We start from the raw sequence: 24,202 nt of genomic DNA, 5'->3' as shown, positions 1-24,202 counted from the left end.
AAGCTGTGAGAAAAGCCTGGATCAGGTCAGAAAGCTCCTCCTATTAGGCACAGATATCTTTTGACAGATGCCAATTGCACATTAACAAGGAAACAGTCCTGTGTTTGCATTTTCAGACAACTCCTGCAAATTCCTACTTGCACTTCCACAAGTAGGATACAACACAAATTAGAAGGCATGATTAAAAATTATAATAACAGAGCTGAAACAATATCCTGTTCATCACTCATCAAAAGAAAGAGAAATAACTGCCTTGGGGCTGTAATAAGACAGAAAGTGGGACAGGGAGACCAGTCCTCCCCAGCAGACTCTGCAGGAAGCATTCCAAACATGACAAATTCACTGTTCACCCAGCAGATGAAGTAATGACACCAGTATTTGTCCATAAAATGTAATTTAGCCAGGCTACTCCAATGAAATCAGAAGCTTTAATGCTATAAAACTACAGGGTTGGAATATTTTTACCTTATTAAGGGAGCAGAGTGGGGGAACCCATAAGCTTTCATTTTGCCTGAGCTGAACCATCACAGTGTGGGCTTTGTTTTCAGGAGCAAACCACACAGCCCCCAGCGCTAAACAATTTGCGTAATTCCTCCTGCGATGCACGCACCTTGCCAGGAGCCTGGTGCCAGGTGTAAAGTCCACACTCTGGGCTTATCAGCACATTAAATAAAAGCATCTTCCCTCTCAGCCTAACCAGATACCTGAGGGCAGGCATCAGCCTGGATTCCTTCGTGCTTTCTGTCCCTGCCTCATCTTGTCCCACGCCGCGAGCGCCGCGGTGAAGACATCAAGCCAAAGCTTGTCCTTGTAAAGAGCCAGTCAACAACTACAAGAACATCTGCCAGAAATGCAAGTTTAGGCTTGGTTGTAATACCTGCCCTTAACTCCTGCCAGACATTAATGATGCAACACCCAAGGCATGTTATTGAGTTGGTGTCAGTTCCTTTCTTCATATGTAACCCGAATCCTAAAAACAATTCTCTGGAAATCAAGGGAAGAACTATACTTGAGTCAAACTGATTCTGAACTTTATTTCAACAAGCCTCAGCAAAAGGCAAACAACAATCCATATGTTTTTATGAATTTGGGAATGACAAAATGGAAACATGTCTTTAAAAAAAAAAAAAAACATGCGCTCATGCCGTGTTCGCAGCTAGAGACTGGGAGAGCACATGAAAGTCCAAAAATAAAACTTGACTAGAGGCAAAAGCAGTTTTTCCTTCTGTCTAAACGAAGGGAAACATAAACAGTGAAGTACCAATAGCAAAATGTCGATTCCATTTTAGTAAGATTTTTAACAGTATGCCATAAAAAAACAAGAACAAAATTTAATCTATAGCAAATAGGATATCTTATAATGTCCTAAAATATATCCTCTAAAACCAAGAGTTCAGAATAAAAGTGTTTTTCTGCACAGCCATCAGTAAAATCACTCATATGTGAGATTTCTGAGGCACAAGCTTTAAACTGAGAGTCATTTAAAATGCTTTCTGGGTGAGAAGTTACTCTCACACTGGTTTTATATGAAAATATGAATTACTCTTAAGGGACAGCTGCGTGGTGCTCTGCCATCCCTGGAGCTCACTCCTCAGCAAAGAGAGCCAAAAGCATGGCTATTAGGCAAATTAGGAACTGTGTAAAGTACTGCTAACCTGGCTGCAGAAGGGCTTCTTTTGGGAAAAAAATATATTTGTGGCATATTCATTTTTATAGCAAACAGCAGGGTCATCATCTATTCTTTGTAGAGGTGTTGTGCTATAGCAGCTGCGTATAAATACCACTAAATGAGGTAACGTGGCAAACTTCACCTGAAACCAAACCATCCTTTGTCTCCCCGGACGACAACATTAAATAGGGCAGAAATGGCTACCTGGAGCAGGACTGCTCAAAGAGTAACCTTTTTTTTCCTTTTGCCGTTAAAACCCAAATTCAATTAGCTCCTCCATGCTCAAACAGAACTGCCGCTGCTGAAATTGTACTCCAGCAATAATTGCCATCCAAGAGTGATCTAATTATATACAAGTCTCAGTGGCTGCAGTCCCACGTTGCTTCCTACAACCCGGATTCACTACAATCCAACTCATGAGTGAAAACCACCTCGTTCTCATTCCTTCTCCCTCAAGATTGCACGACTTTATATGCGTGTACTGAGAATGGAGTTAGTCTATTAGTAAGCTTGCCATAAAAAACCCAAGTTTCTACCTACTGTTAAATACAAAGGAGGAGAAAAGGCACTTCAGCTGCATGTAAAAAAACAGCTAATGGGCTAAGCTATACAAGGGAAAGAACATTCTTTTAATTAAAGTACTGGATTAGGATTCAAAGACCAGCTTTGCTTCTTGGCTTTGTCACCAGCTTCCTGTGTGACCCAGGGCAAGAAATTTCATCACTCCACAGCTCAGGTTTTCATCTCTAAAATGGACAGTGACATTTCCCTCTCCTGGTAGTGTGTATTTCTGTTGTAAGCAATTCCTATGTGCTGGCATGTTGCCCTGGACAATAAGTATCCAATATTAATTGAAGCCTCTGTGTACTACTCTAATAAAAAGCTAAAATCGACTTGTCTCCCTTTGACAGCATCCTGGTGGTTTTGTATCACCACTGTTTGCCACTACTGCAAACACATCTGAGTCCCTGAGCAAAGCCCTGCTTCAATCCCCACTTGGAAATGGAGAAGGAAGGAAAAGGCTGTGATTTTTGGGATTGGGGTATCCCAAACATTCAAAGAATAACTTTGTCCAGCACAGAACATCCTGGCCAACTTGAATGGGCCATTCCCTGCTAACACAGTCACTGTGCACAAGTATTCTGTGCAGTACAGAGGCTGCCAATGACTTGCTGCTTTTTTTTTTCTTCTGTATTTTCTACTCCCACTGTTAAAAAAAAAAAAAAAATCTGTACAAGGGTTTTGCCAGGTCTGTAAATTTGAACAAGACCATCTGAGCTGACTCTTAAGAGTTCTTGCAAGTAATTACAAGGTAAAAATGAGAATACTTCACACCTACATTCTGACTGAAAACTTCTCAGCCCTGCTGGCTCCAGGCTTTTAATTGTCAAAAGAGTTCAAGGTTTGGAAAGTTATTGGCATATTCCTAACCAGCATTGTGTCACTATTTGGCACAATTTTTGCTGGGATACCTCCCAACTCTGTGACATAATCAGAGGGTTCTCTACATTACACCATATAGTTAGATGCTCATGTTAGTGTAATATGTTACCATGTTTAATACCATTTGCTCTTACTTACACTTAATCAGCTCTGGAACCAGTTAAACCATATAGGAAAAGTAATTTCAGAGGCTTTCAACTGACAGTTTTCTACACAGAACTTGACCTAAAATTACGACCTGAAGTTCGTAAGATGCCGTCTACGTAGGCAATTGCCTCTAAACAAACATTCATAACTCTCCACAACCCTGTGGGAACTGAAAATTCATATGAAAATAGAAAAAGGGGCATAAAGTTAACTCTGTAGAACGGTCTCAACTAGAAAAATTGTCAGAGTTTCCCCTTCTGGCCAGCCTTAATTTACTGCTTCAGCAATTTTATGCTCCACAATTACTGCAAGCCTCCAGCCACACAGGAATGGCTGAGCACTCCAACATCAACCCCCCTTTAGGTTAAAATCCCAATCTCTTGAGAGATTCACACTAAACTCAACCCAAGGTGCACATTCCCATGCACAGGTTTTCAAACAGACTCACAATTATACCCTTGAACTCATCAAATTAAATTTAAAAAAAAAGAGTGGCAAAATTACTAAGTATGCAGGACTCCAAAACTCAGGTTGTGACTTGCAAAAGTAATTTTTGGACTTCTGGTTTCATTTCTTACAGGACCAAGCAGGGTCCTCTGGGTGCCATCAGCTGGGTACCCAGCACCCCAAACCTCTCATCACTTTTGAAAACCTCATTATTTACTTTCCTGCCTCTCTATAGGAAAGGACTAGACATTTAAATAAATGACATAATCCTTACTACCATTCCATTCATTCATGCAGGCCACTATAATTTACTGCAAGGAAAAATAAACTTCTGCAAAATATTCCTCAATGCAAGACATTCAAAAGGCTCAAAGCAGGAGAGGAGGTGAGAGGGCTTCTAACAAATATTTGCTCAAGTGACCGCATCATCCATGAACACATTTGCTAGGAAAAAAAAAATGGGTGAAGAAATTTATGGTCAACACGAAACACGCCAGGCTGGGACAGGAAAACTAAGAGGGGGTAGAGAAGGGGAATTTTTAACCAGTTTCATTTCATCAAGGAAATGTTTTTAAAGCCTGGCAAGCCCCTGCAGGCAGCTTGAGCCCTGGGAGAGGTGGGCAGCAGAGAACCACACCATGCAGAGCACAGCTTCCTACCACAACTGACACCCATCCCCGGCAGCCTTGCTGCTGCACCCTCCATAAATTTTGGTTAAACAAGTGTTCAAACAAAAATGGCTTTGCCAGCCACCCAGCTCACCTCAGCCATACCCAGAGCTCACCCTGTGACAAAATATTGCCAAGGCCATGAAAATCCTCACTGCTTTCAGTGTTGACTGCCCAGACTTGAGTACAGGTGAGCTGGGTGGTTCACGGGCTCTGAAGACTTAAAAGGACAAGTGGTGGTGGGGCTTTGGTCTGATGGCATCCTCATCCCAAAGTGATCTTTCCCCTCCTCTGCCCCACAAAGGCTAGCTCTCCTCGGCATTTTCACAGGGAATGTTTTCCTCTCCTGCCACCCAAGAAGCTGGCACTTGTTTTCTCTTGGATTTGGGGGTTTTCGCAGATTTAGGTGGTCTCAGATGAAACAAGACACTACTTTTAAAGACCATCCAAAACAATGCAAGGGATATATTTTTACTCATGTAAAACCAATCAAGAACTAGGGAAATTATCATTTTGTCACCATTTAAGTCCTATAAGCCCTTACAGTAAGATATAACACGGTAAGATATTCCACAAAGAATCTATGGAGTTGGGCTGTCTGTTACCAGCCAAATATAGCATACAATAATCACATTTTTTTTTTGCTTTCAGTAGTGATTTATCAGAAGTTCTATTCACAGAGCTGGCAATGCTCAGATCACCTCACAAAGGTGGAGAGAGCAAAGCCCATTCAAGACATACTTCAGAAACCATGACTCAGATCCCTAAAGGTCCTATAAGAAAAGCCACACTGGTTATTTTGGACAATGCCTTCAGAGTCAATAAAATTGTTCACACCTATCCAGGCTAATCAGAAAGACTAGAGGTGAACAGAAATTATTCCTGAGATTTCAAGCTCTAATTTAGCTAACCACTTAAATAAATATCTGTAAGCCTTATTAAAGTCAACAGGATTTAGGTATTAATAAGGTAGTATTATTAAGCCTGTGTTTAATAGTCCTGCGTAATCACAGCTTTGCTACTACTTAAAAATTCACAGAGTTTTGTCCTCAGGTAAAACACTTCTTCTGAATTTTTATCATCTGTGTTTTGGGGACTGCTCAGAGCCCACCCAACAGGCTCCAGTCAGATCTCTGTTAGACTGCTCTGAATCCAAACTGCCTTTCGTGAAGCTCCAGATCTGCTCTAGCTGCAAAGTCAATATCTAGCTTTTCATTAAAAAAAAAAAAAAAAAAAAAAAAAATCAGCTATAATAACAGGATTCTAAAGGATTGCTTGACAGTTTTCATAACTGCAGTTATTGAAGTCTGTGTGAGTACAATTGTACAAGTAATAATTAAATTGTAACGCTAATGATTAAAATTGCATCAGCATGTATTATGTGGTCGTCATGGCAAACTTGTGGGTGGATATTGCACATGGATATTGCACTTTTTGCCAAGGCAGGGGTAGATTAATCCTACAGGCACAAGTGAGACAGATGAATATATAAAGTTATGAAGCAATTGGCTGTGCAGTGAAATCTTATCTTTAGAGTACTGTGAAATCATCTCCAAAATAAACGCGGAATGCATCAGCTCAGTTCCAAATGCTTTAATAGAGAAAGCCATTAGTGAAAAACATTGTCCTGCCCATGAGAGCTTCACTTACCAACCACGTCGAGGTGGTAGGTGTGGTTGATGGACCCGTACTGGTTCTCCACTATGCACGTGTAGTTCCCCTTGTCCGACGGCACCACGCTCTCCATGATGAGGCTCCAGTGCTGGTTACGGACCTGGGGGATGGAACCAGACAGGTCGGGATCTTCTCAAGCAGAGTTTTACCCTCTCCCCTTCCAAAAGAACTGCTCCCTGAATAATTAACCCGGTGCAATCCACAGCTGGAAGCCTCTTCTGCACTCGTTTGACAGTTCTGGGCACTGAAATGATTTATGCTTGATCCAAGGCAGCATGGCTGCAGAGTGAAAGCTTTCACACCCTCTGCTGTAAATCTACCTGGCCCCTGCTCCAAGCACTGCAGATGTCAGTGCACATTCAGTCCTCCCAGGCTGAGCAGGATGGCAGCAATTAGCAGCAGTTGTCTTACTGGACTTTACCTTTCAATCCACTCTAAAGTGAATGCACACCCTCAGGGTATTCCCCATCTGTCTCCCAACAGCCACCTGGTGATAACTACCCAGCAGCAGTACAGGATGGATATGATCTCCTAAACATCCAGGTCTTCACCCTTCCTAAAAGCTCAATGATGCAGCTCACATTTTAGAGAAACTGAGGGGTGATGTTTGGGATTCCTCCCCCAGAACTCCTGCTGCTCTGGGGTACCCCAAGAAAGAAATGAATCCTAGAAACATGCTGCCTCATGAAAAATGCCTGAAAAAAATCCTCATGGAAACAGAGCGTAAGGACATACATTTATCTCACAGAATCCCTCTCAGACAGAATTTATTAAAGGTACTGATTCCGTTCCCATTTGAGCTCCAAGGGAGCACTGGCTTTGGTCTCACAGAAAATAGGATCCAGCCCAGTACTGGAAGGATACAGAGCCATCTGGTACATAGATATATTTCCTGCATCAGAAGTTGGCTCCCAAAATGACCTTTTGCTGGCTATGGACTAATTCCTTGTTTTAGCATTACATTTTTGACAAAGTGCTCAGAAAGCTTAACATTCTCTGTAGCTGCAATGTACAATTCTTCAACAGCAAAGTACATATTTCAGCAAATGGAATAAAACACAATCTGCTACAGTCATTTTAATCAGCCAAATGGAAAGCAGTAATTCAGTGCTGTACACCAGAAAAATTTATGGACTATTCAGTGACACTTCCAGTAACCATACATTCTTAAAACACCATTACAACTATAGCTATGAAATCCTGCATCATGCCTGACTATTTTGTAGGTCCTTATCCAGCAGGAAAAGCTGCACAGGGCCACATCCCAGTGCCAAGAGCACTTGCTGGAGGTAAAAATTCCTTCAGTTCAAAGCTTGGAAAAGTTCTCTCTATAGGCAGCTCCTAGCTTTCCTAGTTGCCCCAGCTAGTAATTATCTCAATAGCTGGATATGTCTCTTATTGCTCAGTTGTGGGCTAATAATATTAGCTAATGACTGGCCATGTGAGCTTTGAAAAGCAAAGAAAGTGTAGACAAAACTCCAGCAGCAGGAGAAGAGAAGATGCTATGCCAGTGTCAGAGAAATGTGTGGCACGACCTCAAAATCTTCAGCCCAAACTTAAGGCTTCTCTCCTCAGTCCCTCGTGCTGATGGTCAAACAATTATATTGATTTCATCAAAATGTCTTGATTTTTCTTCACACTGTGAAGAGCTAAGGATAAGTTTATAGAACTAGAAAGATTTTATCAGTGTTATTTTAACATCTCGTTGTTCTGTTAAGCAGCTCTGAAAGTCAAAGTTTGGGTCAGGAAGAGCTGCTGTCATAAACTGTTGGTAAATAACAAATACAACAGCTTCATATTTTGAGTATTAAATACTTCTTTGTGATTTATTTTGAAGGACACTTGGTCAAAGTGACCTGAACTTTCTGCCATAACAAGTTAAAACACACTTCTTGGAATCAGAGCAAGAGTTTTTAACCCGTGTGATTGTAAAACAGGAAGACCAGATCACAGTTCCACAAAAGTTAAAACAAATAAAAATTGTAAAAAAGCTGCAGGTAATTAATTTGACAGGAAAACACAAGAAATTTTTTATGTTCAATAGGAAAACATGTCTAACTTACAGCCACAAGTGGATATACTGGATGGCAATATTAAAAAGCATTTGTGCAATTTCCCTTCTTGTAACTCCATGGACAGAGATAATATCTTTAAAACAAAACAACAGCTTAAGCCACTTTGGTTTAAGCTAAACAACTGCTGTAGAGGTCCAAAGCAGTCATGACACATTGTCAGACAACTGGATTTACATCAGGGATCTGGATCCAACGAGATTGTTAGCTTAGTGCTTTGTGGCTACAAGTGCATCATTGCAAAGTCCAGGAAAAAACCCCTTTGCTGGGGATGAGCAGCCTCTTCTCCCACTGAAGATTTCCAAATTCAGCTTTTCATTCTCAGACATGCAGCACTCCAGCCGTATCCCTGCACCCACATAGCTTGAAACACAGGCTTTGGTAATGTGATCTTTTTATGTGGAATGCCACATCCCTTAGTTCAGTTTTTTTCCTGACTAGTTATGGACACTTCTAGCAAATTACTGTCAGCTTTACTGGTGGGAAATCTTCTCCATTAAGGTTTTAACCATTCCTCCAAACAATCTCTCCGAAAGATTTGATTTTTAAACTGAATTATCAGTACCAAATGCATACAAACTGCACTCTTAAGTTATAGCTTGGAAGTGGGAAACAAACTGGAATCAAAATGCCAAGGAACATTGGTCAGAGAACTGGGAAAGGGCAAGGAATTTTTCATATAAACTTTTTGCTTTTGGAGTATCCTGTAAAGAACAGTGGATGGTTCTGTTCAGTCTTAAAATGTGTGTCTTCACTGGAGAGATAATGTCATGAAAAGTTGTCACTTAGCTAAAAATTGATCAATTTTAAACTAATCTCAAAGGAAAGAAGGATTAGAAATGAAAATACAACTCTTCACAAAAGCAGCACAGTGGTACTGCTCAGACAAAGAGAACAAGTACAGAACACCCCTGGCAAAGGCCACAGGCTTGTGCAGTTGTTCCTGTAATCATAAATTTTCTTACTCTGTATTTACCTGGCTGAATTTAAATGTGCTTAAGACAACTGCAGTGATGAAGCTTATCCAAATGCATAGGTGCAAACACACATGTGTTAAATGCTTAAACAGTAACAGCTGATAGAAATGCGTTTGCTTTCTGGGTGGTGTACAGGAAAGAAAAGGCTCCCGTGGTCTCAGAGAGGATTTAGATTATCAACTCAAAGAAAATATAAAATGCCTCCAAAGGCACAAACAGGAGTTATCATCACTTCGAAAAATCAGAGTAAAAAGGATTTAGATATTCAATAACTGATCCTGTTCTCTTTATTTTAAGGAGGTTGGGTATATCTTGAAAGATCATAAAAGGATCGATTTTGAAATTCACCACCCAGAATTAGTCACAGTGCAGGAATTCCGCCCTGGAAGCTATCTTGGCCAGAACATACACCCTCCTGCTAGCCTGCCTGAGTGCAAATTGACTCAAGACATTCCCCAGTCCTAGGGACAAAGTGCTACAGGCCACTATCTGATTTTGATAAAAACAATACACCAAGGGATTTCTCATTCTTAGCAGGAAAGAGGTGGCTGAAGGATTACTGGGAAGCTTCACATTTTCTTTCCCTTCCCTTTGTCCCTTAAGGCTTCAAGGGATGTTTGTCTCTTCTGTCAGATATGGCCAGGTTTGGTTCCAGCTATTCTATCCCAAATATTGTGAATATCTCCAGCAAAAATGCCTTGCAGAGAGCAACACCCAGATTCAAGACAAGCTAATGTGCAAGATTTAACGTGAGCTGCCATGATACCTGGTTAAACACAGACCAACACTGATAGACTCAGTCCTTTCTGAGGCCTCCTTGATTAAAAGTTCATTGGCATAGTGGTGTCAAGAAAATACAATTCTCTCTATTCTAGTGTAATTTTGCATGAGCCCACAGTGACTTCATCCTGCCCCTCGAATAGGATGAGGACACAGTTCAAAATAAAGGGCTCTGGAGTCCTCACTCTTTAACACCCATTCACTAGGAACAAGCTTCCACCTTCAAAGATGATTATTCAAAATGACAGAATATAGAATATACATGGATTTGGTTGATTAGACAATGGTAAGTAAATCCTACAAGATAATTTAAAATTTAATGTCTTTATGAGCAACAAGGAAGTCTGAAATCCTCAGCTGTGTGTCCTCTTTTTTTCCTTTGGACTAAAGAGATATAAGAAGTTATGATTCAGTATTAGAGGTATAGACTTCACATATCCAGCTGGCTTTAGGAACAGGCATCTGTGGTTCCTTCCCAGAGTACATACCTACCTAGGAAACTGCATGCATTTAATACACATGACCAAAAGTTTAATTTGTGCCACTTAATGGGCACAACTCTAAATGATCTCACCCAGCTCCCTAACACAGACTAACAGTGGCAGCACAGAGCCCCACACAAGCTGTTTTACCCCACCAAAGATCCCCCTCCCAAAGCAGACACCAGGTATCTCCATCCTGCCTCTCTAGACACACATTTTCCTTCATGGTCATCAAGAGTGATATCTTCATTTCCCCTTCATCAGATGCAAAGTGTTCAGAATAACAGCCTGGTTACTACCAGCAGAGTTACTATTATTTTCCAAGACAGGATTAGTTTGGTTGGGGATTTTTTTTTCCTTAATTGGTGCTTTTTTTGTTTTTAAAAAAGCACTGAGAAGGGCAAAAATCACTGAATGGGAGCCAATTCATTAACACTCCACAGTGTTATGAAAGGCAGAAGGTGTTGCCAGGTGTACACTCATAAGCAACAGAAATTTATGGTGTAAGCAAACATAGATGGAAAAGTCTACTTAGATAATTAGTGCTCATGCGGGGAGACTTTCTGGGCTCTGCTCTCTGCTAACACAAATGTTGGAAAAATTGACACTTTCTACAGTAAATCCAGCTAGAGAGGAAAGGAGACTGAGGCTTGTCCTCCTCTGTACTGGAAAACAGATTTTTTGCACCGGGCAGGACCTGAATCGACAGCTCACAGAGCAATGGCTCAACCAAGGCAGCCCCCCAAAAACACTGCAACCATGGGGGCAAGGCAGTGGTGCAGGACTGGGGGGCAGCCTCAGGACTCAGAATTGAACTCCGTCTAGCAAAGACAGTTAATTTCTGTCTAACGACCATGGCAAACTACTCAGAGCAGCTCAGCACAAGCTCCAGGATGGGGATTCCAACCCTGACACAAGGGCACTGCCTCAGAAACTTCTCCTCTTGAGGGAAGAGCTGCCGAGGTGTTGGGGACATGAGGAAACCGCTGAGAGAAGATCCACACAGGAGGTGAAGTCAGAAATGGCAATGCTTGAACAGCAATTTGCCACCAAAGTCACGCATTCCCAGTTCCTTGGAGGAGAGGGATCAGATGACCGAATCCTGACTTCTGACCTGACCCAGGCAGATACCACGAGGTTAAAGGTCTGTGCACTAACACACAGAGCGAGCTGGCCTCCCTAAAACTCTCTCTTAATCAGTAACCACCAACTCAGAATAAGACATCTAATCTGAAGCTATTTAAAATTCAAACAAACCCTTCCAAGTAATTGCTGTTACTTTCCCTCAAATTCTTCTTCCCATTTCAGTTTCACAGGCCATAAACTCTATAGAAAATAATAACTTCTTACTTCCAAAAAACTGCCTTACGCTCACCAAAGCGGATGGTCATGTTTTTAACAATGCAGCCAAAAATGAATAGAGCAAAACAGTCTTAATCTGCTTCGCTAAGTCAGTCTTTAGTTTTCCAAATACGTCTCTATAAACAATCCTTAGCTGCACTGCTAGGCTAGAAGCTTGAATTTCAGAAAAAAAATAAATAATTAGTGCTCAGTAACTGCCAAAGAAACCACCCACCTTCCCCAGAAGAAAACAACCACCTCTTTTTGCTTCCACATTTGATCCAAGGCCATTAAAAGATTTTTCTGTTGACTTCAGCAAGTTTTTGGTGGATTTTTGGTTTTGATTTTTTTTTTTTTTTTTTGAGGGGGAGGAGGACTGGCTTTGGGTTGTTTGTGGTTTTTTTCTTGTTAGGTTTTTTGTTTGTTTTTTTTTTACAGCTTTGGTCAAGAAGAGACATTACAAAATGCCATCATGAGCCCTTACCTTGTACCCGCCAATGCGATGCTCCTGCTTGAACTCCTTCCCGTTTTTCAGCCAGCGCATGGTCGGCGTTGGGTTTCCCATGGCCGGGCAGCGGAACTTGACGGTGTTGGCGGCCGGCACGGCGTGGAGCCTCTTCTCCATTTTGTCCGTGTGTGTCCAGTAAGGCGCCCCTGTTCCAAAGGGACACATCCAGAAACATCAGCACTTGGAAACTGAGCTGCCCCTCCAGCCCCTTCCGCCGGCGCAAAGAGCCGCAGGAACCCGTTTTAGGCACGGTTTTAAAAGAGCACACGACTGGAGATCAGCTGCTGCAAGTGTCAGCCAGGGTTTTGCAAACGGCTCAGTCTGCTGCTCTGGGTATTTAATTTGTGACAAAATTCTGATAATTAGCCACAGACAACTTTTGTTTTGCCTGTGTCAAGTAAGACACAGGGACTGGGTTTTATCAGACGCTTTGGACCTCGAGCTGAGTTACTGTGATGGTTCAAACTCAGAATTTTTGGCCCTCAGCTGTGAAGCCAGACAGAACAAGACAGAAGATGCTTGGAAGCATCAGCCCTTTCCCCTTCTGTGAGAAGGGGGATAAAAACACCCACCTGTCTGACAGGAGCTAAAGCCTGCAGTGTGTGAAGCCAAGATGAACTGTGCTGCTACTGCCACAGAAACCACTGAAATTTATTTACAAATGGAACATACTTCTGAAATCTTAACCCAAGCAGATGGAATCAAATGAGTAAACGTGGATCAGCAAAATCATTTATCATTTTGGAGGGGTTTCCTACACTAATGAGATTCTTAAAGTCCAAAGGGTCAGAGACATCCAAAAACATGGCACAAAATGAGAGTGCCTCTCTCTCAACACACATTTTCTGGGGTGATCATTCTCCCAGACCCTGACATGGCTCTCCTGGCTCTCACTCATTCCTTCCCATGTCCTTGCCCAGCCTGTGCCCACATGAACATCATGAGAAGCACATTTGTCATGTACCAGTAGAGGAAGCACAGCAGAACAAAATTTACAACTGCCCATATGTTTTTACCCTCACAGAATTAAACTTGGATATGTAGGCCCAAAGACAAAGTTATCCCAAATTCTGGGTCCTTGCACCACTTCATCTACATTTCTCAATGACTTCATGGCATTGCTTCAGTCATCTCACCATAAAAGTTTTTTTTTTTTAAGTTAAAGATTCAAGATCTATTTAATAGTAGGAAACATTAATTTCTTTTACAATGGAGTTTTCCTGAAGCAAATCAGATTAGCGTGGAATTTTTAGGACTAGAGGGGTCCAGAAGAATAACTCCATTTCTCTCAGCCCTGTTTCATTTCCTTCATTAGCAGGCCAACACTCCACTATAAATAAATTCTTCCGTTCCTCAAATATTTATAGCAGTTCTTACAATCAGTGCAAACTCAGAAATCCTGCTACCCCCCCCCTAAATAAAAATACAGCTGGACAGAAATTACAGGAATAAACCTTTTAACAAAGTCTCTCTCAGTATAAAGAAAGTATTCTAAAAGCAAGTCCTATAATGATGCTATGAACGATAAGTGTTTGGGTTTTTTTTTTTTGCCTGAAGTGGCAATTAGTGTTAAAATTAATGAAGTAGAAAAGCAAAGCAAATTTATGCATGTAATCAAAACAGAAAATCAAGTAACTATTGAAAATTTAACTGCAACACTAAGAAATTGTTACGCAGACTAAAGTGAATTAGGGATGCAAGGAAAATCACTGTTAACATTATTTGCTAAAAGCAGGATCAAATTAAAACAACAGAAGACTTTAAACAAAGCCAACCAGAGGAATTAACTGCTACACGCAAAGGCCAAATTACAGTACAAGTACACCAGGCAAAGGCAGAATTACATGCTGGTACTGAAGGACTAAAAAGCTGTTTGCCCTGGACTGCTAAAAAGTCTTCCACAAGGCAACCCTACTCACAGCTCCCACGAAGTCAAAGCAAACTAGAGCAGGTCACAGACAATCAACCATCCAAACCAGTTGTATCAGCACCCCAGCCAGTGCAGAGGGCTTGCTTTAGCCCCAAATGGGCACTGCCAACTCTGCAGCCAGCACAGTCACTTCTCACCACATCCATCACATGAACCTCTCTCGAACGTATGGAGCACAAAGAGCTCACATGCAGCCACTGGCAAGTACATCCTCTGAGCCACGAGCTCCAGAGCTCACCCATGGCAAAGCTGCCCTGCAGCCCACGGGCTGGAAGGGCCAAGCTCCGGGATGCTCCCATCAGACTGCAGACTGGGACCAGGGCACTGGAGTTGGTCAGGATGCAGCCTCCAGCTGCTCCCCAAACAAAGCTGCTTCACACAGCCAGGTTTGTAGTGCTATAGTGCAGCCTGTCCTCTGGTTTTCTCGAAAATAACTATCCTCTCCATCAACAACCTGCTCCTGGAAAAGCACCAATACAACAAATGCACAGAGGGAAATCCCTGACAGAGATGGGTCAGAAAAGAGACCAGGCAAATGCAGGCAGGAATGAAGAGAAGCGGCTCCGTTTTGTGCCACAGGAAGGGAAAAGAAACACCCCAGACTGGGAGAAAGATCTTTTTGGAAAGCTTCCCCTCACCCAACCCTCAGCATAACCTTCAATGCTCCTAAATTACAGGTCAGCTTGGAGAAAAACATGCAGACATCACATATGGAAAGCACCATCTGAAAATGCTTCAAGACATCCTACATTTGGCAGCTCCTCAGCATGTTCAAGGAAAAGGGGAAAAGGCAGCAACATCCACAAACCATCACACTTGCCCTCAAATTGTGCTTTCATCCAGTGATTGATCTGATCAACACACAGCATTCTTCTTTATAGATTAAATCATCATAACCTAAAACACCTATTGTCTTGAGAGGAAAAACACCGAGCTTCAGTAAAACCGATAATGAACACTGTTAATGAGTAGATAGCACCAGGTGCTGACTGCTCTCACGGGCCATGACCATCACATCCCATCACTGCTAGCAGGACAGGTGAAGTAGGTGGCTAAAAGTTCACAGTAACCACAGGGCAGACTCCAGCATGAAGCAGCAACAAGCAGCAGGGGAACGGGTGGGAATTCCTGATTGCTCGTAGAGTTCTCATTAGTGAAGAAAATATCCTGCTGACCCACACTGCACAGACATTACATCTAATCAGCCAAATCTCCTGCATGTGAAATTGAAATTAGGAAGCCCAGGGGACCACTTCAGGACTCTTCAGTTTTTATTTGGACTTATCTAGTACAAAGGAACACAAAAGCAGTCAACTCCAAGCCTGCCTGACAAGCACCTCAAGCAGGCAATAGAGCGCCACAAGTGACCACATCAAACCCCTCCAAGGTTTTCAGTACTATTGTATTTGACCTTTAATTAAAAAACACTTCTAGGCAACATCCAATTTTTGCTGCTCCCCTGAGTGGGTTTCCACTCTACAGGATTTGATGAATTTGAACCTTGTTTCATCCTTTCTGAAACTCTTCAAGGCATGAAAGGAACAGCATGTGGATTACATTTAGATACTTTTTGTTCTTGGTGCCAATTTACCATTGCTTGGCCCAGAAGAAATTGTTTAAAGGGTGATAAGAAAAAAAAAAAGTCATAAAGCCTCCAGTTGCCTGACCAGAATTCAAGGCAGAGCAGCAGCATCTTCAGGGCTGCCCAGAGGTCTACAGAATAAATTAGCTGGTGGACTTGATTGTAACCACCACGACAGCTGCTGCCTTGTCAGCATCAAGTCAGGATTATAGAAATCCCTCAAATTAGGGCTACCTCCCAAAATCACGAGGACAAGGCAGTAGGTGCCAGCAATGTCTTTTCCACTGCTGCCAGAATGATGATCAGCACTTAAGTTTGTAAAAGCAAGTCCTTGGAGATGACCCTCCAAGAACCAAGCTAAGGCCCATCTTTAGGGCAACAAAGGGAAAACTCAAGTTGCCAACAAAGCCGTTTTGTGGAGAAAGGGGACTGTTTTGCAGTGGAACCAATCCTGCACCTTCTCCATGAGCACTAATCCCTTCAACAAAAGCTGGAAGTAATAAAAAGCTATTCAGGATGCAGTCTGGAACAAATCTACCACAGTGTTTTTTCAGACAGTTAAAGTATCTGTCAAGCTGAAAGGACAGCAAACGCAGAGCGAGATCTGCTCTGCGTGCCTCTTACTGAAAAATACACACAGGGCCAGTAGTCAAATGCACATGGGTACACACCAGTGCCCTCCTCTCCCAAGGAGGAGCTGCTCCTCAAATCTACAGAGTCACCTACAGACTCCACTGACTTCAAAAGCAATTGCATTTTCTGGGCAGCCTTGGAAATTACACTAGATTTCCACAACAGCCTCTCCACCTGCATTCAGAAACCTTGGCCTCTGAAATATGTATTTGCAACAGAGGCAAAGAAAATAAAACAGCTTAAAAGAATACTTAGCAGTGTAAATAAAACAGCTCTAAAAGGTTTGTTTTAGTTTTAAGTATGCAGGAATGAGAATGCCAAGGTTCAGCTTCCTGTTGAAGGCACTACAGCCATTTCCTGCTTCATCTCATCATAATTAACATGCCAAGACAGCTGGACTTTATCAGAATTGTTTCATCAAAAAGCAACAATCTTTGAAGACTATGGCCTTTTGTTTCCATCAGTAAAGCCATAACCAGGCCAATTTCCATTGCTTATCCTTAATGATCACAGCTATAATTTGTATGTAAATTATCAGTTAAATCATTTGAGATCTGCAAAGCTCAAACCACTGAGGAAACACTTAAAAGAGTTCTGTAGAAGAGCAGCTGCCAGGGACTATTGTGAGGTCCTGGACTTTGCCAGGCAGGGGAGGGTAAAAGGCATTTGGCCATTGTGTACCACTGCCTGCTCCACAGCACACACAGGGAAGACAGCTCCTGGTTCACTCCTCCATCTGCCTTGTAACACAGTACCTTCAATTAGATGTGGCCTCTTGGATGTGATAGAAAACTTGGAAGAGGAGAAGAAGGCTTACAAGGCACTAGGCACACAATACAAAGTCCCATCCCTGATTTTCACACATAACTTGCCAAATCACAACCCTCTTTCAGCAGCCTTGCATTAATCCAAGGGAGTTACCATGATGCAACTTTTCACTGAACACAGAATACTTGGAGGGACATGGTGCCACAACCCTTCAGTCATCGTCCTGCTTCCAGCTCAGACCCTGGGAGGCTGTTTTGCTCCCTCAGCAGACAGTGGGCACCTTCTAAAGAGCAATCCAACAAGGAGTTGCTTGTGGAACGCTCTGCTCAGGCCCAAATCTGTCTTTTGCCGTTTCCTCCGTTCCATCTCTGCGGCTGCACTTTCCCTGCCATCCGCGATGTTTAAACGTTCACGCCTGAGAGGAATCTTTCACTCAGAGCAGGGAAAGCCTGCTGGCCCCTGCTGCAGCACACAGCCCTGTCCCAGCAGATGGACACCGTCAAGGGCCTTTCACCAGCTCCCCAATCAAGATTGATTAACAGTAGCTTAAAATGATAGCTCGTTTTACAAGAACGTCATTAGCGCAACCGCTGGGCACTGCTCCCTGTCACTGGAAGGGCAGGAATCCTTCTGAGGCCACTACAGAACACAGCTGCCTTGAGAGCAGGTCCTTCACTTCTTCCAAAAGCCATTTATGCTCACAATGGATCACCAAAGCCACCACTGCAGATCAGAAGCACAATTGTCACCGAAAATATCACAAGCCCTTTTCTGACCAATACCAGTAAAGCTTTAAGGAACAGCAAACATCAGAAAAGTTTCCTAAAAGGAATTTCTAACCACGGGTCCGTTTCAGGGCAGAGCTAACACTGCCTGGATTGGTGGGTTTTGCCTAGACAACCTCTTTTAGAAGCAGTGTCCCTTTTCCAAGCTCTCCAATTCTCTTTGCCACTGCATTCCTCTGTCAGGGCAGCCTCCAGCTGCCTGATCTCAGCCCCTTCCAGAGGCACCTGTGCAACAACCCGGGGTTAATCACACTAACAGATGGCAGAGGCCAAACAGGCAGCTAGGAACTTATATCACTTTAAGTAGCATCTAATGTTTCACAGCTTCAGACCGGGGGGCAGCCGCACACAAAAGGCACTAACCAGGGCAGCCGGGATCAGGCCCGCAGTCTCACCTGAGCAAGTGTCCCAAGCTGCAGTGCAGCTGCCAGCTCCTGAGCAGGCTGAGCAGCAAATACACTCCCTGCCCGCTGTGGGTGCTGCTCACTGACGTCTCCCCCGAAGGATTTCTGTGCTCTCTGTGTTATTGACTTTGCCAGGCACCAGCCACAGCAAACCACCAGTCACCGAGGGGGTTTTGCAACGCTGCACAGTGGCATAAGGAGCCAATATGAGTTTTACATACTTTTTTTTCCTCTTAGAGAGTGTTCTATTTAGAGCTTATTAATAGCTTTACGAATTCTCTAAAGGGGACGAAGTTTAATGCATTCAGATAGGTCTAAGACTCTTTTAGCCCATTTTCATCACAAGTAACATAAAATGTGGGTTTTAGCACTGAATCGCCTTCTTTGCAACAAACCTTAAGGTCCTTTGTAGACAAAAGAACCTCATTGTCTCCAAATCCATTCTCCCTAGGGAGATTTCTGCTGAGATTAGGGATTGAAGGATTTTCCTCATTACAACTTAATTTTTTTTTAAAGTTTTCATACCACCTTTTAACAAAATGAGCTGGATCTTTGTTTCTTCTGTTGAATTTCTGCTCAGGTTCAGGAAAAGCTAGTTGATCTGTGAGAGTCTAAACCAGAGAAAGACCAAACTTCTATTCAGAAAGAGAGGAAACTGCAGAAATACCAGGAAGAAGGGAAAAAAAGAAAGTACAGACCAGAAAAGCACGTTCAGAAGAGTATTAGTTTATTTTTATTTTTCTTTTCCAAATTACGAGCTACATGAAACAGAAAACAGAGGAGGACAAAGATACCACTATTTGACAGTACATGCAGTTAACAGTCAAGAAGCTCTGAAGACAGGAGTGCAAGAGATGGGACATAATTTTCCACGTGAATCTTGCTAGTGACTTCTGGCAGTTCGCTGTTACTTACTCATCTGGTTGCTGTCATTCACAAAGTCCTCGGACCCATCATTGTCGTCTTCATCATCCCCAGAGGAAAGAGCATCTGCACATTAAAAACAACCAAGTCTTTAAACCAGCCTATTTTTTTTTTTTTACAGAAAAACAAATTGATAAGCTACATCTTAGACTATATATTAAGAAGAACAAGTGTTTATGTTAGTTGTGCAGAAGCTAGAGAAAAAGAAAATCCAGCCACAAAATGTGCTATTTCCATGTAAAATTGTAACAAAACTAGCTAATAGTCCTGAAGTGCTACAGAGTTTCCCAAGGGAGTTTGCTAATCGCTTTCCACTTAATATTTTAACTTCTGTTAAAGAAATGCAGTTGAACAGAACTGAGCATCTCCAGAACAATTTCTCTCTAAACTTGAAGGATGTAGAACACACATGATGCAGGGGACAAAAACCTGTATTCATTCTACTGGCTTTATCATCATCACAGCAACTCTGTCTAATTTAATCCTGTCAGAGTGGCATAAAACAGAGAGCTCTACAGCAGCTGTTAGTCTCAGTAGAGCCCATGGAGCAAAAAGGAGTAGATACAAACTGAGCCTATTTCAGGGTCAGGACAAGGAGAAAGATCCCCAAAAATCTGGTGATGCAATTTAAAATTTGGGGATAAAATTTACAGCTACAGAGCTCATCTTAACTCACTGGGCCCTAGTGTTTCATGTTGGGTCATTATTTATCTTAACATCACATCTTACAGCTTCTGCATGCAAAAACCTGTGTTTGACTCACTCACCTGTAACATTTACAATGAAGTACAGAGTATCACTGTCTAGGGTCCTAACAGCAGTGCAAGCATAGAGGCCCGAATCTCTGGCTGTGGCATCCTTAATTTGTAAGTACTCCCCAATAATCACTGTCCTATTGTCAGGCCCCAAAGGGAGCCCATCCTTAGTCCAACTGATCATGACGGCGTCTCTCAATTGACAGCGCAACTCAAGCGTCTCTCCTGGAAGTGCTGAGTAAACATCTGGCTGAGAGATTTGGTATTTGGTTGGCGGCTCTGCGAAGGTGGAAGGAAAGGAGGAAAAAATAGAAGAAAGAGAAGGGAAAGGAGAGAATTTCCAACACAGGTCAGTGAAGGCCCTTTTTATCCACAGAAATCAAGTTGCGTTAAATTTAAAAAAAAAGTTTTGTCCAGATTAGCCCAGTGTTCTGTGTTGTTAAACTTAACCACATGCAGGTTATTTTCAAGAAGTTCACCACGAGTAAAGCTCAGGCAACTTTTGATCAGTGTCTTGGCATGTCCCTTGTCTCCAGTGCCATACCAACACATTACTCCTCTCATTGGTCACAGAGAGCAGGGGACAATGAGGGTTGCAGAACCTGGAGACTTCAAAGGCCTTGTAGGAGATGGAGGAGTTCAAAAGGCAAATTCCGTTTTCTATCTTAGTGTCTGGGCCCACAATTCAAATGAATAATCATCTTTCCCCACCTGATTTTATTATAAGTTGCTCTTTAATTGTTACAACCTGGGAAATGCTGTTTTTAAAAAAAAGGATACCCAAAACCCCCTTCGCTCACTAAGCTAATAAACATGAGTTCCTATACACAGTATATATGATGCCTTTTATTTTTCTCCCTGTGGCCATCACAGAGTCTCTACATTTGCCTTCTATGAAACGAGCACTTCTCTCCATGGCAGTAACTTTTCCCTTTAAATTCTTTTTTGCTTCATTACTTATTTCACAACCTCTCCCAAGTGAATACAGCAGAAACCCAGGAGCACAAGCAAAGCTTTCAAAGTCGAAGTATGCGCAGAAGTTCCGAACGAAATGGTTCATCCGTCAGCTCCCTTTGGTAACAAGAAGAATGTCAAACCACAGTCTTTTTCCAAAAAAACATCCTTGGAAAACTACATCTGCCTATAGTTACTAGAGCTTCATTCCCCCTTGCAGGGCCAGCTCTCAGCAGGGGGAAAGGAACTGCAGCCCCGGGCACTCCAGACTGTCTCCACAGTGCAGCAGGACAGCCCAGCACACCTACGATGAGCTCAGGCTGTCCCACAGACAGGCACTGCTTCTGCAACTGGTTTCTCCCTACCACCACACTATCCCTCTCCCAAGGGCCTCACCAAGGGTGGCAGGAATGGTAAATAAAGGAAAGAAGCACAGAGGCATCTTCTGTTTGTTGATGGGGAGGGTCAGAGCACAGAGACATCTGCTCCCCGCGCACCCCGGACACGTCCTGCCCTGCACAGGCACCAGCTGTGAGCCTAGGAACAAATAAAACACCTCTCTGTCTGCTTGGGACTCTGAGGGTGCATACTACCCTCTAAGAATGCCAAAATCCTGAAACCAGTGTTCCTCCTCCTTGGATTGTCATTTTTTGTATCACACTTTCAACAGGGAAGCCTGAAAAAAGCACCACGTCTGAGCAGGCCTGGAGATGGGAGTCTGGAAATGCTGAAGTTCTGGCAGCTGTTGAGCTTTGTGCAGCCCTGCAAGGAGCAGAGAGATGGACTTGATGGTCTCCATGGGTCCATTCCAACTCGAAATATGATTCTGTGAGCACCAGAAGGGTCCAGCACGGTAGGGGACTCATTTAGGTATCAGGTTCTACTGATGGACTTGAGACCCAGTTTCTCTCCCACTCATCCTGCAATCCTGTCATTACAGGAACGTGCCCTATCAAAGCTTCTCCTGCCTTTGCATTAGGGCAAACATGTTTTCTCAAAGAACAGATTTGACACACACATCACACCAAGGTGGCACGTGGAGCCCATCCCAACACAACCAGTTACAGAGACTGTAGAGTTTTTAGGATTTAGATTTTATAACAAGGTCTCTAAACTCCCTAGCGTGCAGAGTTCCATCTCAAGAGTCTAGGACAGGCTCCAATAGAGAGTTATACCTCTTCTAAATTAATTCAGTCTTGCTGATACAGTCACGAACCCACAGGTCTGCAATGCAGGTGTTTCACTGAGGTGTTTCACATTATGCTCTTAGAAATCAAATTTCCAGAAGGAGCACGGGCTCCTTTCTACATATATTTCATCACAGTAATGAGTGTGTTTGAGTCTGCTTGAGAATTTTTTTAATTAGATTTCACTGTCAAATAAAAAAGGTACCTGAAGCCAGTTACCTAATTTACTTTGAAGTTAAATAAGACTTCTTTGTAATGCCCTACCTGCAAAAAAAATTCTTTTACAGAGTTTACACTGTGACAGCAATGTACTGGAGACTAAAAATGTCTTTGTTTAAACTTCTTTAAAAGCCACCTTGGGTGATGATACCTCAAACCTCCTTTAAGTGCATTAGAGCCTTCTGCTGAACAGTGCCAGGAAACTCACAGGATGAGCCCACACACAATTAAAAGGAAATTAAAATGAAAATAATTTTTTTAATTCATATCCCTGATTTCATCTCTTTTTAAACTACTAACTCCAAATTTGCAGAGTCTTTCAACACAAATCCAAATCCAAACTTGATAACAGTCATTTATTTCAAAACTACAATTTAAAAAATCCTTTTACAAAGAAAATCACTAGTACACTAAAGAAAAACAAGTTTCAAACAGGTATTAGCATTTGGTATATATTATCCTCCTCCATTTCTTTCTCTCTAGAGTATCAGGGAAGATGCAGCAAAGTGTTGTCATGATATAATGAAGTCATGTTTGGAAATTGTGAGTTATTTCAGGTAAGCCTTTGTGTTGCCAAACTAGAATGTAGCAGCACTTAAGACTGTCACTTTTTATAATGTTTGCCTATAAACTTTTTTCCAGTCTGGGTTTGAAATGGTGCCCAAAAGCAAACAGAGAACAGGTGGGAATCTGAGGCATGAATCCACCCAACAGTTTCACTGCGAAAATCAACCAGTTCAAACTGTTCAGAAATTCCCAGCAGCACATAAACAACCCGTGCTGCAAAGTTAACTCTCCCTGGGACACTAGATGAGGATTTTTGCACTGCTCTGAAATTTAGGGACAAAGTTTGAGCTCATGTCCCTGCTGTACCACCAAACCAATGGCTCCCCTGTGGCTGACAGCAGGGCTCTGTCCCTGCTCTCCAGGCAAGGCTTGGTGACCTGCCATCACATCCAGCTCCTCCAGCCCTCTTGGAAGCTCTGCCTTGGAACTGGATCCTCAACCATCACCAGAGGCCTGTGACCCAGCCCTTTGCTGGGTTTGTCAGGTTAGATATAAAGACGTTTCTACAATGAGGGTGGCACTGGCACAAGCTGCCCAGAGAGGCGGTGGATGCTCCATCCCTGGAAACATTTGAGGCCAGGCTGGACAGGGCTCTGAGCAGACTGGTCTGGTTGAAGATGTCCCAGCTCATTGCAGGGAGGTTGGACAAGATGGCCCTTAAAGGTCTCTTCCAATCCAAACCATTCCTTGATTCTAAGGAGGCACAAGATTCCTTTTTAAGCAAATCCTGCAAATCCTGTAACTGTGGCATTGGTTCCTCCTGCAGAGATGCACTACCTGAGGTGAATCACACCTGTCTGTCACCCCTTAGAACACCAAACAAGCAACAAAGGCACATGCAGAATGATTCTGGGTGTTCTTAAACACTGCAGGACAGGGAACACTGCTTCTGCTATTTTCTGCTCTCAGCTACATCCTTATTTGTAACAGTGGCACACACAATGTATTTAAACTTTATAGGTGGAGCTGTTGAACAATACTGCCGTGGAAAACCAAGCTGCTGTTAAATAAACAGCTGTGAACTTTTTCTCTGCCTGCTCATACAGCCTCACAGCATGGTTTATGCCATCCAGCCATCAAGTGGAGTAAAGACTGTTTGTATAAAAGCCATGACCACAATAGAGGACTGGGGACGCTCTGACTGCTCTATTTCAGATTATTAAGATATGCAATTGTATTCTAAATCATGTTTCTGTTCCAATTTCAGTCACTAAGAGGTTTCTACTTCCTTAGGTTTTAAATTATTATCATTATTATTAGTCTCTATTTAATAAAATGTTAACAAA

At 42.6% G+C, this 24,202-nt stretch overlaps 1 protein-coding gene across 7 annotated transcripts in view; it reads right to left on the bottom strand.

Moving 5' to 3' along the window:
- FGFR2 (fibroblast growth factor receptor 2) overlaps positions 1–24,202 on the bottom strand; it is an 81,307-nt gene that overhangs the window by 41,268 nt on the left and 15,837 nt on the right. For 3 of the 7 annotated variants that reach the window (XM_053983601.1, XM_053983599.1, XM_053983600.1), the window contains exons 3-6: positions 20,002–20,268; positions 19,226–19,300; positions 12,185–12,354; positions 6,025–6,148 (exon numbers count right to left, since the gene is read on the bottom strand). In XM_053983601.1, the coding sequence (XP_053839576.1) occupies positions 6,025–6,148; positions 12,185–12,354; positions 19,226–19,300; positions 20,002–20,268 (636 nt within the window). The remainder of the gene's footprint in view (positions 1–6,024; positions 6,149–12,184; positions 12,355–19,225; positions 19,301–20,001; positions 20,269–24,202) is intronic. The other 4 variants (XM_053983602.1, XM_053983603.1, XM_053983604.1 and 1 more) reach the window with 2 other exon arrangements.

The sequence above is a fragment of the Vidua macroura genome, chromosome 8, assembly GCF_024509145.1.
Source record: "Vidua macroura isolate BioBank_ID:100142 chromosome 8, ASM2450914v1, whole genome shotgun sequence".
In the NCBI taxonomy this organism is placed as follows: Eukaryota; Metazoa; Chordata; class Aves; order Passeriformes; family Viduidae; genus Vidua; species Vidua macroura.
The sequence above is the reverse complement of the archived record's forward strand: the minus strand, read 5'-3'. Positions and strand labels throughout refer to the sequence as shown.